Source organism: Halichoerus grypus, chromosome 7 (assembly GCF_964656455.1).
Source record: "Halichoerus grypus chromosome 7, mHalGry1.hap1.1, whole genome shotgun sequence".
In the NCBI taxonomy this organism is placed as follows: domain Eukaryota; kingdom Metazoa; phylum Chordata; class Mammalia; order Carnivora; family Phocidae; genus Halichoerus; species Halichoerus grypus.
The window spans coordinates 3,364,180-3,379,913 of record NC_135718.1 but is presented as its reverse complement, the minus strand read 5'-3'; the positions used below and the strand labels follow the sequence as shown (position 1 = coordinate 3,379,913).

The following is a 15,734-nucleotide window of genomic DNA, read 5'->3' as shown; positions in this document are numbered from 1 at the left end:
CATTGGTTCTTGTTAATCCTGGAGTTAGTTCTCCTTCTGAGTCCTTACTTCAGGCATAATGGAATGATTGGTGTGATCCGCTCATTTATTCATCAGGTCTTTACCGAGCACCTGCAATGTTCTGGGCACTATTCTAAGTGCTGGGATACGGCAGTGGATCAGTTAGGATACCCTAGCTGGAGGCAGACAGGAATTCCTCCAAACGCCAGCTTGCGACACACAGGACTGTCTTTCTCCTATGAGTAGGAGTGTGTCAGGGCACTGTGACTGTGGTGGTGGCATCAGGGCCGTCCAGTCCCGTGGCCTCTCCTTCATGGCCCCAGGTGGTGGCCGCAGCTCCTGGCCGTGCATCCTCCTTGTCAGGGAAGGAAGAAGGGGAAGGAGATGGTGTCTGCCGCTTGTTTTGTTATTAAACCCTCAGCAGACTTCTTACTCCTTGGCCAGAGTTGTCCCGTAGCGTCTGCGACCTGTCCTGGAGCTTACGTTCTGTGAAGGTGACTCAGAGCAAACAGACCCCATCCGACGGAACTCCATGTGCCTCCGCGCCCGCACCCCGGCCCCTCCGTGCCCTGCGCGCCTCGGCTGCTGGCCCGCGGGTGTCGTCGGGCCTGCCCACCTCCTTGTTACGAGCCAGGTCTCTGTGTGGATGTCATTTTCTCCAAAAATTCTTTCCTCCTCACCTCTCCCCTGCCGGCCGCCCTCCCCACTGGCAAGGCTTCCCGCTAGTCCTGAGGGGCCGTGGGAGCCCGCCTGGCCCTGGACTCGCTGCCTGCGAATCTTGTCAAGCTGCCAGCCGGCAAGTGTCTTCGCCGGGCCTCCTTCCTTTCTTGGCTCCCTCGTCGGGGTCAGGCTCTTGGCCTTCTCTGGGCCGGAGCCCAGCGGTGGGTTGGTCTCTGGAGCGCGGGGCTTTCGCTGTGTGAGGGTGTCGTGCTCACACGGCTCGGAAGCCCGTCGCCTTCTTTGTGCCACCCCGCTCCTGGCCGGCCCCGCGTGTGTCTGGCATTGTTCCTTCCAGGCAGAACCTCCCACCAGCCTGTGTTGGGACGCGCGGGCTCCCCGACGTGTGCGCCGGCTATTGAAGCGCCTTCTTGCTGCCCTCCCGGTGCCTGTGACACCCCACCCGGGCTGCAAGCCTCCCTCCACCCTCTGCCAGCCCCCCCGGGACTCGTGCGGTGACACACTTGTCTCTGCCTGTGGCTTCCCGTCCACACGCTGCCTGCCAGCCAGACGGCCCAGCGCGTCTGTCCCAGGGACACGTTACCCATTGCATGCTAGGATGGACGGACTGAGCTCGATTTTACTTTTGCCCGGGGAAGGACTCTGCCATACGTCCTGCGTGTCGGTAGGAAGGGAAGTGTATGTAGGTTTCTGTGGAGTCTCAAATTCCATTTCTGGTGGGGTTAATATAAAACACTGTTAAAACTGCTGCTTCTGTTTTTTTGGCAAAGTAGCAGGCAGTGGGTTCTGCTGATTCTCCTTGACGAGTAGCGGTTCTGCTCATGGGTGTAGGCACCTGGCCGTAGCAGGGAAAGCGTAGCCCCACCGGGTCTGGGCCAGGCTGGGGGCTGTGGGTTCCAGGCCTTCATCTCGGGGAAGGTGGTTCGGCGAATCCTCACGTTCAGGAAGCTGAACATGGAGTTTGAATTCAGTTCTGTTAACCCATAACAGAGTTTCTGGAGCCTACTCCCTTAGACTTCACCCAACCCCATGACTGGCTGCTTGGGTGTGGCCATGAGGGACAAAGGCCGTTCCCTCAGAACTGAGTTCAACACTCCAGTTACTCCAGTTATGGACTGATTGCCATTTTTTGGTTCTTGGCATGATTTGGCTAGCGTTTCCCCTGCTCTGTGAGTGACACAGATGTCCTGGGGCCTCCTGGGGCCTCCTGTGGCCTCCAGCAGCCATGGGCGTCCTCAGGGCTGGTCCTCACCATGATGAGGGTGCCCTTCATGTGTGAGGTTAGACCAGGCGGACCAGGGACAGCACCATGGTGCTGGGTGCGGGCTGCATTGGGGCTGGTACAGCGGTGGGCAGGCCAAGCTTCAGAGTCCTTATGGCCCGGTTCAGAGATGCAGGCCCTGGGGTGCATGGGCGTCATTTGGTTCAGAGCCCACTGTGGCAGCCTCCCCATGGTGTTCAAGGCCAAGAGCCTCTGAAGTCCAGCCAAGGCCCTCCTGCCTGTGGTCGGAGTCTGGCCGCTGGGGTGAGGCTTCGTAACATGCCAGGCCCTTTCCCTGAGGAGCACGCGGGACTGAGCCCTCCAGAGACCGGCACTCCATGTGGTGGAGGTGGGAGAGGCCCTCCGTCACCTTCACCACCCTGCCCTGACCCTCTCCTGGACCCCCATCTGCATACACGTTCCTTGCAGTAGGGGTATGAGGGGGCTGTGCCCGGTGCACAGGGAGCTCCTTCCCCGCGGGAGCGCGGGCTCAGCAGCCCGTTCACGGTCTTCCCTGTGCTGTGCAGTTGGGCCCACAGAGCAGCCCGGGGAGGGTGCTGGAATCAGTGCTATGACTGCTGTTTGGTGAGAAAACAGAGTCCTGGGAAGGAGAGTGAGCCACGAGTGTTCCATCGCCTGGCTGGGATTGTGCCAGTCTGAGTTTGTGCAGCAGTGCTGGGTCCACATCCTAGGCCTTGAATTGGGGGCCAGTGACACAGGGGCCAGGCAGCAGGGAATTGATGGGGGCTGCAACATCCTGTTTCCAGGGGCAACAGTGGCAGCAGCTGCGTGTCTGCAGGCCCGGGCTGCCCCACAGATGTTTCCTGAGGTTCCACTTTGGCTGTGGTTGGACTGTGGCCAGTCTTGGTTCCTACGGTTTTCTGAGCCTGTTTCTCCAGCCTTCCCAGAAGTTCTGTGAGTTATGGAACAGCCTTTCAGTAAATTGCTTTTGTGCTTAAATTAGCTGGTATCACTTTCTGATGCTTGCCATTAGGAGCCGTGCCTGAGAAAAGGGCTTGTGGCTTTTCATGCTCCAGACCTGAGGCCTCAGCCAGGGCTCCTGAGCCCAGATCTGTTAGAAACAGCTTCCAAGCAGGGCCTAGGCAGGAGACGTGGGTTCATGGTGAACATGTTTGTGAGTTAGGTAAATGTAAGCCGGTTCCTATGCAGGACTGCTCAGAGCTTTTAACACACTGCCGGTGTGCAGGTAAGTTTCTCAGGACCGTTTAGGTGCATCCAGGCTTCTCACTCCCCCTGGAACCTTTCTTTGAGTAGTCTTCTGGAACACACTTTGGGAAATGCTGTGCCAGACTCTTGGCCTGGATGGTAGAAATGCTGGTCATCTAATTCAACATATATTTGATAAACTCCCTATGCACGTGATGCGTCTGTCTTGGGTGGAATCCTCACTCATGGTAGCAAACTCCCTGCTCCCCCAGCATCTGCCAGTGGCTCAGGGTGATGGGAAATGTCCACGGATGTGAGGGATGGGTAGACAGCAGTTGATTCTGGCTCCAAGGAATGACGGAAGGCCCCCAGGGGGCTGGGAGAAGGGGTGGCCATTTGCTTTTGAAGAATGGTAAGGATTTTGGTGCTGTTGGATAAGATTTTGCGGAGGAGAGTAGAGTGCTATGACAAAGGTCAAGGGCATATGGTTAAAATGTCAATGTGGCAGGGATGACAGTAATCCCGAATCCTTCTGGGAAGCCAGATCTAGATACATGTTCCGGCTAATCCTCATGCCAACCCTGCGATTTAGGTATCCTTGATCCCACAGATGAATGCACTTGTAGCTCAGTTTAGGTGACTTTTGCAAAATGACAGGACATTGCTGGGAGGCCACTGTCTGCTTCCTACCCATGGGTGGCCAAGTGGAGGGGGTGCCCTCAGGCACTGGGGATCCATGGAAGTTGGGGCGTTCAAGGAGTACGATGTGTCAGAGAGTGTCTCTGATGTCCGGTGACCATCACAGTCCCGTGTCCACTCACTGGCAACTGGGGGAGGAATCTGCTTCCGATCCCTGTCAATACCTACAGAAAAGTGGATGTTGAACAGGGAGGCTCTGGAGCCCCAGGCTTAGGGTAGAATCTTGGGGCGCTGCTTATATACCATGTGGTTTGGGGAGTGCTGCTTGACCTCGTCAGGGGATATAAATGCACTTCTCTCCTGGCTGCTGGGAAGACAGCTGAGGGAGTCAGTGTGTGGCATTAGAAGCAGGCGGAAGGGCAGGGAAGGGAACAGGGCCTGGGGGTGGGGGCAGTGGGGTGTGTTGAGGTTTTGCAGTGAAGCAGATGCCGGGCCACATGGGGCAGCTGGACGGTCAGGGAAGGGATGTGCAGCTGAGGCCCCACGCATCAGGCCCTGAGCGGGCACGGAGCAGGAGGGGGGCAAGAGCGTGGACCTTGAGGGGCTCAGCAGACCTGGTGTGCCGAGGGCCCGGGGTAAGTGCTCGGGGCCGTGCATTCTCCATCACTGGAGTGGGAAGGCAGCCACAGCTGGTGGGCTGCGTCCCAACAAAACTTGATTCACAAAAGCAGGTGGGGGCTGGGTCTGGCCAGTGGGCTGCAGTTTGCTGACCCTGCTGTAGCCCCTTCATGTAATTGGCAGTTGATTTGTTGTTCAGGGGGAGGGGAAGGAAGGGAAGGGAAGGGCCCAGGTGTACTGAGGGTCCCGAAGAACTCCTTCCTCACGTGAGAGTTGATGAGGCCTCGGGACCTGAGCCGGAGTTGGCAGTGGTAAGAACCAGTGCTTGATGGGGTGCAGGTGTGTGAGGGGACAGGCGGGGTGAGGGGAAGGAGAGTCCCTAGGCTAAGTCCCGGGTGGCGTGGGGGTGCGCGTGGACCGCACTGCCATCCTGCGTAGAGCTGCATGGAGGAGAGCATTCTTGCAGGGTTGCCGCTGTTCATGGGAGGTGCCTGCAGGACAGAGAAGTGGCTATTCCAGTTCATCGCAGGTGGCTGCAGGCGAGCGTGGAGCGCTGGGAAACGTGGGCATATAAGGTCACATGGTGGGGGGCTGGAGCGCCTCCCTCCAATTCATTCTCCGGAGCACGACAAGGAGTTGCAGGGAGAGGAGGAGCTCCAAGGGCGCGGGCTGGTCCTGGTACTCGTCCCCACTGTCCCCCTAACCCTCTCTTGGCTCCCCATCCTCTTCCCTGCCCGCACTTGGAGTGATTTTTATCAAGTGTGGGTTTGCCTTTAGGCTTCTCACTGTTCTTGCCGTACCTGTTCGTTCTTTCTAGCCTTTGCTCTGTTGACCAAAATTAATATCAAAATTAACAGGTAGGATACATCATAGGGTGGTTTTTATGTTTGTACATTTCTTTGAACATAAGTTGGATACAGAGTGGACCCTGGAACAACGTGGGATTAGGGGCACTGAGCTCCATATGTAACTGTTGACTCCCGAAAACCTTACTAAAAGCCTATTGTTGACCTTACTGATAACAGCCAGTTAACACCTGTTTTATAGATCATTTGTATTATGTACCGTGTTCTGATAAAAACCGAAGCTCGAGGACGTGTTCAGAAAATCATAGGGCAGAGAACATAAGGTTCACAGCCCTATAGCGGAGAGCCGCGTGGAAGTGAGCCCACGCAGTTCACACGCACGCTGCTTAAGGGTCAGCTGTGCGCTTTCCGGGGCGCTCGGCGTTATTCCAGCGCGCATGCGCCCCTGACGGCCTGCTCGTGCAGGTGCCCAAAGGGTTCGGGCATTATTCCAGCGCGCATGCGCCCCTGACGGCCTGCTCGTGCAGGTGCCAGGACGCAAGTGCTGCGTCCACCCTCCGCTTCCAAATTCACTTCACTGGCCTTGGTTTTAGATGTATTTCCTTCAGTGTGTCAAACGGCTTCAGTTCCTGCCGATGCGAAAGTTGGTAAACGTTCTGCTAAGGTTAGCGTAGTCCTCGGGACCCCAGAAGGAGCTCTTGTCCACCGGGCCTCGGGAAGGTGGGAGCAGGGAGCCGCACCACCAGCTGGCTGCTGCGGGTAATTATGACATTTTCTGTCCCCTAAGTAGATTACAAAAATGACCTATTCGATGATTAAATCCCCAGAACGGGGACAAACTTTGGAAGCCGTTTTGTGTTAAATAACGGGCGCCTGTTGTGCTTTAAAAGGGACCAAAGTCTTTCACTGGACTTTCTTACTTGCTTGAAAACCTTTCTCGTAGGCGCTAGGGAGGATGGACGGGGCCTGTGAAACGAGATACAGGACGGTGGACAGCCCTTTGGGGAAGATCGAGATCTCCGGTTGTGAGCGGGGACTGCATGAGATCAGGCTGCGCGGCAGGAAGACCCCGGACGCTGGGTGAGTCCCCTGTGCCCCCCATGCGGCATCTGCTCAGAGCCGCAAAGACGCGAGGGTTGCTGCTTGTCCGCTGTGGGTCATAACGTGGCCACGGGCTGGCCGTCCCGCACGGCGGCCCTCCCGCGGCAGCGCCTGGCCGCGGGCCTCCCCTGCACCGGGAGAGCTCCGGGACGTGGGATCCGCACGTCTACCGAGCGGCGGAGTGGCTGTGGGCCCTGACTGTTCTGATTCTTCAGCAAACGTGGGAATCTCTGGAAATTCTGGTAACAGGGACATGTTGCCTAATCTTGGTGCTTTTAAATCAGGACCCCCTTCTTTGTTCAGAGTCCGCCAGGTGACTGACACCGAAGTCTTGGAGTTGAGAGCTGAGGTCCGGCTTCCCGAGAGCGTGCAGCTGGGGAGCAAGGGTGGGAAGAGCCCTCCTAGCATGACGTTCGCGCTTGCCATTTCTAGCAAGACACGTGTACTTCTGTTTTGAAAGATCTCCACTCTATTTCTCTTAATTGTAAAAACATAAAAAAAAATTCAAAGCACTCCTTAATGTTTTGTTCTGAAATGTAACATTTCCTCCATTCATTGATTGTGAGTTGTGGTATTAAAATTGCAGTTCTCATTATTTCTGACAGAAGGGGGGAAAAACCACCCACTCCTGCTCAGGGTTTGTCATAACTGGCTAATAAACACAATGCCATAGAACATTAGATAAAGAAAATACATAGAAACATAAAAATTGATTTTAATGGACCCCTGTCAGAGACCGCCGTAATGAGCACACGCACAGTAATAAATACCCGGTTTCGCCTCCAGTGTCGAGGTTTTTTCCTATAGAGCTGCATGTTACAATCAATAGTATTTTTTTTTAAGGCCAAAAAAAAAAAGCAAACCTTTGAACTATATAAATACACTCTTCTCTTTCTATGAAAACCATCTGGCCGTGGTGTTCAGAAAATCACAGACACCAAATAATTCGTAGGGAATGTCATTTTGTCTCTTACATATTCACTGGCACAATAAATCACAAATTTTGTTGAACTTTTTTGCTTTAAGAAAAAAATTCCTTAAAGTGAATTTGGGGAAGAAAATAAAACCTAGACATCTAGTTAAATGCCCATTATGGATGATGAGAACAGAATAAAGATGAGGCTTAATTCTGAGGTTCTGCTTCCTGCGTCAGGGTCAGGTGCAGCTGTGGAGCCTGGCCTCAGGAACCTGCAGCTGGTCTCTCGTGGAGATGCCCGTGTCGGTAAGCCGCGGAGGCCGGCTCCCTTGGCTGCCTCTGGCTTTGCTCTGCCTCTCCAGGCTGTGGCCCTCATTCTGGTGCTTTGGGCCAACCTCCGGGGCGCGAGCTGCCATGCTCCCATTCCAGGCAGAGCAGAAGGAAAGGAGGCACCCACCTCCCGTTCTAGAAGGAGCCTCTACCTTTCTCCTCGTGGGGCTACACCCAGCTGAGAGGCATGGGAGGTGGTCACGTGTTGGCCGTAATTAGGGACTGTGTGTCTAAGGAAGAGGTGGAAAATGATTTTTAGGGGCAACCAGCAGTCTGTTATACACCTATGGTTAACTTTGGCGAGGGACATTTAAGAGGTACAAAATAACAGAAGTGCTGTATGAATGCTGAGAATTAACAGTTCTTATCACTTAAAAAATTGAGGTGAACATTACATAGTGAACTTAAGGAAACTGATTTGTATTGGCCAACGTTGTTTGTTCTTGAACTTTATATAAATGAAGTTTTATGATCTATTCTTCTGTATTGGATTCTCTTGTTCAACGATGTTTTGAGGGTCACCCATGTTCTGTGTATTAGTAAGTAGGTCCCTCTTTGTGGTGAGGAGTAGTTTATGAATACACCACAGTTCATCAAGTCTCCTGTTGATGGACATTTGAATCCTCCAAATCTTGGCTACTAGAGGTAAAACTGAAATTTTTGTTCAAGCCACTTTGGACACATTTTCACTTCTCTGGAGTCCGCTCCTAGGTTTGGATTGCCGGATTGCATGACAAATGTATGTTGAACCTCCTGAGAAGCTGCCAAAAGTCTTCCCAGAGTTGAACCATTTTATGTTTATTTCCAACAGAAATGGAGGAGTTTCAGTTGCTCTGCCCTCTCACCAGTACTTGGTGATGGTAATTTTTAAAGTTTTAGCCATTCAAGCGGGAGTGAAATGTTCTCAGTGTTCTAATCTTAACTTTCCTCGGGACTTCTCACCACCTTCTTGACCACTCCTGCGTTTTCATTGGGCGGGGTCTGCGTGAGTCTTCTGCCTGTGCTCGTTCTGATTTCGAGTCCTTTCTCAGATTGTATTATCCTGTGTATTTCACAGTTGGGTGCTTGTTTTTATTCTAACGTCCTCTTTTAATAAGTTCCTAATTTTGAGAAAGTACAACTTAATGTTTTTTTCTAAATGTGTTTTTTTTTTTTTTGGTCTTTAAGATTTGTCTACTGTAACTTCACAAATATTTTCCTATAAATTCTTCTAAAATTTGATAATTTTAGCCTTTATGTTTAGATATGTGACCCATTATCTTGAATCCCCTTATAGTGAGGTATTTTTTTTCTATAGTTAGTTTTCTTTTTGGGAGGAGAAAAAGAAATTTTCTCCATCGAATCCCCTTCATACATTTATCAAATCCATTGACTGTACACGTGTGGGTCCCATATGTCTGGATGTTGTGTATAGTTCAGGTGACCTCCTCATCTGTTCTACACCAGAACCATGCAGACTTGTTTGCATAGCTTTATGATAAATCTTGAATTAAGGTAACAAGTCTTCCAACTTGTTTTTTTTTTCCCCTAAAGATTGTTTTGGTTTCAGTGTCTTTTAACTTTACATATTAAAGAATCAAGGTGTCCAGTATTGAGATTTTGGTTGGGAATTCATTGAATCTGTGTACCATTTTGGGGAGGGTTGACCACTTTAAAAACTTTCCAATTTATGAATATGGTTTATGTCCATTCAGCTTGTCTTTTTTTTTTTTTTTTTTTAGTATTCTAGTTTCCAGCATAGAGATCTTGTATATCTTTTGTAAATCTGATTTCCAAATATGTTGGTATTCTAAGTTTAGTTTAAAATGTTTTTTTAGTTGCTGCTGGTACATAACTATTAACTTTTGGTATGTTGATCTTCTGTCCTCTTACTGAATTCTTAGTTGTAGGAATTGTTTTGCAGATTCCTTAGGATTTTTTGCTATAGAAAATTGGGTCTGTGACTAAAGACAACTTCTCTTTGATCTTTTTTTTTTTTTTTTCTTTTTCTGTCCTTGTGCTGGCTGGAACCTCCAGTGTGGGGGGTGAAGGTTGTGACAATAGACCGCCTTCCCTAGTTCCAGTTATGGGGGTGGGGGCTTCCATGTCAGGAGTCCATGTGCCACCTCTGGGTGTCACTTCCTCAGTCTGTTGGGTTTTGTCAAATGCTTTTCATACCTGTGTAAACATCATCCTATTAAAATGTGAAACAAACTAGTCTTGAAATGCTGGACTGCACACATCACATAATTCATAATATCTCCTGCCCCCCCATCCCACCCCCATATTACTGCCTTAAATTTAGTATTTTGTTTAGGACTTACGTGTTTACGTTCACGAGGGATGTTAGTCTGTAATTTTTTTTGTGCTGTGTTTGTCAGGCTTTGGCATTCAGGTTATGTCTTGGCATGAAGTGAGCTTGGAAGGGTTCCCTCACTCTGAAAGCGTGAGGTGCAGGATTAGTAGGACTTCTTCATCAGGTTGTGGATAAATTCCCCTGCCATGCCCTCCAGGTTCCCCCTGCGGAAAGACTTCTGATTAGAATTCCTTTTGTCTAGTAGAATTAGGTGCTGCCCTTGCCCACCCTAAGGGGAGCTCCCCCGACCCAGCGTGGCTTTCTGCAGGTAGAGCCCTGTGTGCCCCCCAAAGCCGTGTTCTCCCCTTTGCTGATGGACAGTGGCCAAGGGGGTTTTGAGGAGAGCATCCTAGTGGCTCTGGGATCCTGCTCTCCCCTCCTTCCTGAGTGCTTGTGAGTACTGGGATCTTTATCTCCTGGAGACCTGCTGCTTTGTTCAGTCGCTAAAGTGGAAGTTGGCCACTGAGTCTGTCTGCAGTCAGATTTCACTCGTACTTCCGCACGGAGTAGGATTCCTGTTCCCCACATCAGTCTACTTAACCTGTTTAAGTGGCTGCGTACATTGATCATTGATTTCTTTTTGTATAGGTAACATTACTCAACTTTCCCTTCCTAAAAATATATGAATGCAGGACATCCATTTGGGAAGTAGTATAATCTCAACTTTATAACTTCTTCCCTGTATCAAGTTTCCATCAACAACTGTCCTGTTCAAGAGTAATTGGCTTGCTTTTGCAAGAACTTGACTGACGTCTCCCCATGCCATCTTCGTGTGGCTACAAAGCTTTGACCCCATTATTCCCTGCAATGTCTAAACTCTAAGGAGGCGTAGAATAGATTTATTTTTCTAATGTTATTTGCGGGCTCGTGTAGCTTTCCATAAAGGGGATTCCGGTGTTTTCCTTGAAGAAGGGCCTGTACAGTGCGGGTCATGCTCACGCAGGTGGGGTGATGGTAGGGTGTTTGGTGGCAGGACCCTGGAGCTGCACATACCTCGTCCTTTACCGAGCAAAGAATCGCCCTCCTGGGTTTCTTCCCAGGTAAATCTTTTTATAAAAAATACAGGAATGCAGTACTGAAAAAAAAATTCTATAGTCCAACCAAACTGAGCGATTGTAAAAATGTTTCATATTTTGAGAACTTAACGCATGCAGGCTGTTTTCTGCTTTCTGGGACTCTGCGGTGTTGTCCCTGGCTTCCTGCCCCCACCAGCTCTGTGTAGAGTCTGGGCAGGAGCATGTAGGTTAGTTAGGCCTGACCCTCCTTCGAGGATGTGGAGGGCTGGCCAGGGCCTCCTCTCACTAGGTTCACAGACAAGGACCTGCCTCTCTGGGGCGTGGGAATGTGACTGCAGGGTCTCTGTCTAGGAGGGGGCGTCCACCCCACCGGGTGCTCTGTCAGTTTTTGCTCCACAGAAAGCGTGAGGTAAGATGCCTTTGAGGCCTTCCTGAAGGGAGGTCAGACTCGTGAAGTCACCTTGTGTGTCCTCCATTGGAGTGGATAGCGATCAGCTTCTGTGCGGATTTGTTGCTCTCCTGTTCATTGTTTAAGTGTTTTAAGTGGCCTGCTCGGGGACCCTGGTCCCGACTCCGGCCGTGCCTGCCACGCTTCCGCCTGGTGATCCCTCTGCCGGGCGGCCCGACACTCGTGGCTGAAGTAGCTCTCAGGGTCTGCATGTCCCAAGAACCTTCCCGGGAAATCCCTCCATTAATTCTCTGGCGGGCTGGGAAATCTTAGTGCAGACACCACTTGCAGCACCTTATAATCTTTCATGGAAGAGGAGAAACTCCTCAGGATAAACACTCGAAGAGGCACTCCCAGTAAAAAGAACCTCCAAACACACGCCGTAGGATTTTCACCTGCGGCACATTCAGCTGTCTCCCTGCTCTTCTTTGCTGGCTTGAACTTGTGATTTGTGTTGTATGCGCTTAAAAAATGTATTTTATTTTACAGAGTGTTCCTTAAGGAGGTCTCCTGAGTCAAATACGCAGGTTTCTGTGAGGGGGAGGGGCACCTACCAAGCTCTCTTTGGCTTCATAGAAAGCGTCTCTTTTAAAAGCAAGTCCTTGAATGCCCTGGTGAGCGTGGACTGCCTCATTCTTGCCTCCACACGGCTCTTCAGCTCCAGATCTGAGACCCGAGTCCGTGCTGAGGGCCCTCCCCTCCCGGTTCCTGGCTTGGAGGGGAGGACGGTCCGCAGGGCACAGGGATGGAGTCTCCTGACACGGGTTCTTAGTGCACACTGTGCAGCGTCCAGTAGCTAAAAGACCAGGCTGGAAGCCAGGGTGGTTCTTTTCACTGCGATTCCCGGGAAGATTTCTGTCCTTCCCAGGTGGTGGGGGGCCCGGGGTCCCCGGGGCTGCTCATGGAGCCTGCAGAGTGGTCTGCGTGGCGCTGAGGTTGCAGCTCCCGGATGTCCATGCGGTAAAGGCAGGCCACGGCCGTGCCTTCCAGTAAAGCCAGGGTGTGGGGACAGTGGCAGAGTGACCGACTGTGGCCCTTGCCGCTGGGCCTTCTGAGTTCACAGCGTGGGTTCCTTTGTGGCTTTGTGACCCTGCAGGGCATGGTGGGATAAAAAGCCCCTTCTCTGAAGGCCTTGGAGTTTGCTGCCACACCACGGACCATACTACACGACCACAAAGACGTGGTACTCTGTTTTGTTGTGAACTTGTCTTGTTTCTGATCTAGAAAAGAGAAAAGCAATGCATGGCTTCAGGAGTTTTGTCTTTTTTTCCTCATTCCTGCGAGATCCTGTTTCACAGTTGCGCTCTTTCCTGGGTCAGGGCAAAGGGCAGAAGCAGGCAGGCTGTTGGCAAGACATAAGCAAGTGTCCCTGGGATTTAGAATCTTTGTTCTGGACCCATCTAAGACAGAGCAACCTAAGTTTTATTCCTGTCAATTTTATTAAAGGGTTGCAGGGAGACAGAAATGGCTAAAACTTGCATGCCTGTGTCCGTGAGTAAGAAGCAGGCTGGCTCATTTAATTTTAAGCCCTCCAGGATCCTCCTGGAAGGAAGAAAAGAACAGTTGAATGACAGTTATAAATACGTGGGTTCAAAATATGAACCAAACTGTCACAGTAAAGGGTTTGCTTGGAAAGCTTGCAGCCTTTAGATTCTAAGCACACATGAGAGGAAAAGCAGTAAGTTGGCCGACTTCAGAGAAAGGTGGCATGTTCAGAATCCCTCCGTTTCTGCTCTGGACAGTAGCTTTCCTTTCGGGGGCCTTAGGCTGCACCTCTGTTCTTGAAATGATGGCTTTCCCGGAGAAGCTGCACTCCTGTCCCCCTCATGCTGCTGAGGAAAGCCTTTCCCCTTTTCCCTGAGGAGGACCCGTGGCTGGTGGTGCCGTGTGGCCCTAACTGGGCATGACGCTGGCGCACTGTCTGACCGAGGGAGTTCGTGCCACTGGGTGAATGTAGGGGCCCGAAAGCTGTAGCCCACGCCGGGGTTTGCTGGAACCGTAACGGGAAGATCATCTCCGCCCTGAGTCCTTGGGCTCTCCCAGACCGATCAGTGGCTCTCATCTGAAGGAGGGGCCCACCCCGGGGCCCTCGGGGTCAGAACGGTGCTCGCGCAGAGTCCCACCCAGGATCTGTGGTCTGGTGGGGGCATTTCTGATGGGCCGGGTCAGCGGTGCCCCTGCTCCACGCCCTTTGCCACGGTCACCCATGGGTGGACAGGCCTGGACACAGCGGGCTCCTCCTAGAGTCTGCTCGGCCTGTCTCTCCCTCACCCTGAGTCACTAGGCCAGCCTGTGGGCCTCCTGGCTGACCTCTTGGTCCGCGGCCATCCCCGTCTCCTGCTTCTGGTTAGCTGCAGCCTGGAAAAGCCGTTCACAGGCCTGTTCAGACTGGGAAGAAGGGGGTCCAGTAAGGCCCTGTGAGAAAAACACGGGAGTTTCCGACCACGTTGTAGCCTCTCGAAGGCCACTTGCGTGTGCCTCGGGAGTCATCTTCTAGAACACACCGGGATGCCGGAGTGGTGTCGGGTGAGTGGGGACTTGGCACAGGCTGGTGCCTGCTGAGGGGCCGCGGGCAAGGCGCTCAGTCCCGGGCGCAGTTGTGGGGAACAGTGCTGCAGGGTCTCAGGAGAGGACTCGGGACTACCGTTCCCCCACGACCCTGCACCGCCACGGCTGGGGGGGCAGCCTGCCTTTCCCTGGCGGCCCTCCTTCCCCTCCTCTAACAGTGCAGCCGCCAAGACCTTCCTGCTCAGGGTTAGTAATCCAGAACGCGGCCTCCCTTGTGCTGGGTGCCTGAATGAGCACGTCTTGAGACTGGAACGCTCTGCTTTAACTTGGAAATTCAGGCTCCACGGTTACTGTTGTGGGGATAAAACTACAGTGATCTGTCCAAACAAGTGTGCTCAGAGGACATGCGGCTCTTGAAGCTGCTCGCAGGAGGATGTGGCCACCGACGGGCCTAGAGCTGAGGCCACGCAGGAACGTTGCTAGCTCTGACTCGGCCGCCTTCCTCTTCCTCACCAGCGGCCGCCTCATGACTGCCCCCTGCTTTGTGAACATACAACTATAGGATAGTGAAACACTTTGGCCTCTATTTCTCCTATTTTGCCTTTTGATTTCGATTTCCTGAATTTTTATTGCTTGTATAGCTTTAATATTTTCTGGTATTTAAGCCACGTGTGACTAGTGAATAATTCTCAACTTTTATTTTGAACGTGTTCATGCCGTTGAAGCTGTAAACTCTCAAAATATACTTGGTTTGTTAAATTTATTTCCTTTAAATTGTATCAGCAATTAGATCAGCTCCTTGATATTAATGTACAGGATAGTTCTTGCATGCTGATCACTTCAGAATTTAAATCGAGTTAAAGGTTAAATGAGTTTAATTTTTGAATTGAACTGAAGCATTGTCTTGTGTCAGATTCATCCCAGAATTTTTATTTCCAGTTTCAGTATCAAGTGACAGAAGTAGATCTTTTTCTGATAACCCTAAATTAATCGATGTTCTTAAGTTACTCACTTGTTCACTCGTTCCCAAAATGTGGGTGTGCCTTCTGTGACAGGCCCTGTGCCTTGGGGACCTGCCCTGGGGCCATGCAGAGGCCAGTGGGACAGCCCCGCCTGCATGAGCCCAAGCCCAGCACAGGTGACAGGCCTGGGGAGACCGCTGCCGTGCTGTGTCCCTCCACAGGCGTGGGCATGAGCACGTGAGACTGTTGAAATGGTCAGGACAGCGGTGACGTGGGCCTGAGCCTGGGTCACTGACGGTACAGCTCAGTGGGACGGCGCAAGCTGGCAGGTCATTTGGCAATAGAGCCGGTCGGGCCCGGCATCTGACCGGGTAGGAGGTAGGAGCACGGCAGAACGAGGAGGCTGGAGGGTGGAGGTAGTTGTTGAAATTGCTTCGGGGCATCTGGCCCCTCTGTATCAGACTCGGGTGGTGGGGGGACAAGTTTTCTTCGGGCCGTGAAATGCACATTCCTTGGCTCCTTGGTCTTCTGAGACCCATGTGCTGCACCTATTCTTCAGCTTTGATTTTTGGAGAGGCCAGCTCAACGTGGCTCACTACACATCTGAACCAGAAATGGCTTCATCCAAAAATGAATCCAGCAGTGTAGTGTGGCTGTCCCATGTCTCTGATCTGTGGGGGTCTCCCAGCAGGGACAGAACCACAGTGGAGTGGCCCTTCATGCCAACTGTCCCATGTTCTGGATTAGTCCTTGGAGCTTTGTTTTGGAGCTGGGAGGAGGGGGTGAGCAGGAGGGAGAGAAAGGCTTCCCCAGAAATGCAGTTCATCTCCTCAGAGGATTCTACGGCTCTCTTCTGTTGGGGAGATCTCTTCTATTTCCTTCTAGATGGGGCCACACTGTAGCAGCAGCTCCGGCTTTCTCTGCAGGGTCCTTGTGTCCTGCTTTTACC

At 51.9% G+C, this 15,734-nt stretch overlaps 1 protein-coding gene across 1 annotated transcript in view; it reads left to right on the top strand.

Annotated features, from left to right (window-relative positions):
* Positions 1 to 15,734, top strand: part of MGMT (O-6-methylguanine-DNA methyltransferase) — a 295,849-nt gene that overhangs the window by 57,544 nt on the left and 222,571 nt on the right. Inside the window, exon 2 of the mRNA XM_036120719.2 lies at positions 6,113 to 6,249. Within this exon, the coding sequence (XP_035976612.2) occupies positions 6,125 to 6,249 (125 nt within the window). The 5' untranslated portion in view covers positions 6,113 to 6,124. The remainder of the gene's footprint in view (positions 1 to 6,112; positions 6,250 to 15,734) is intronic.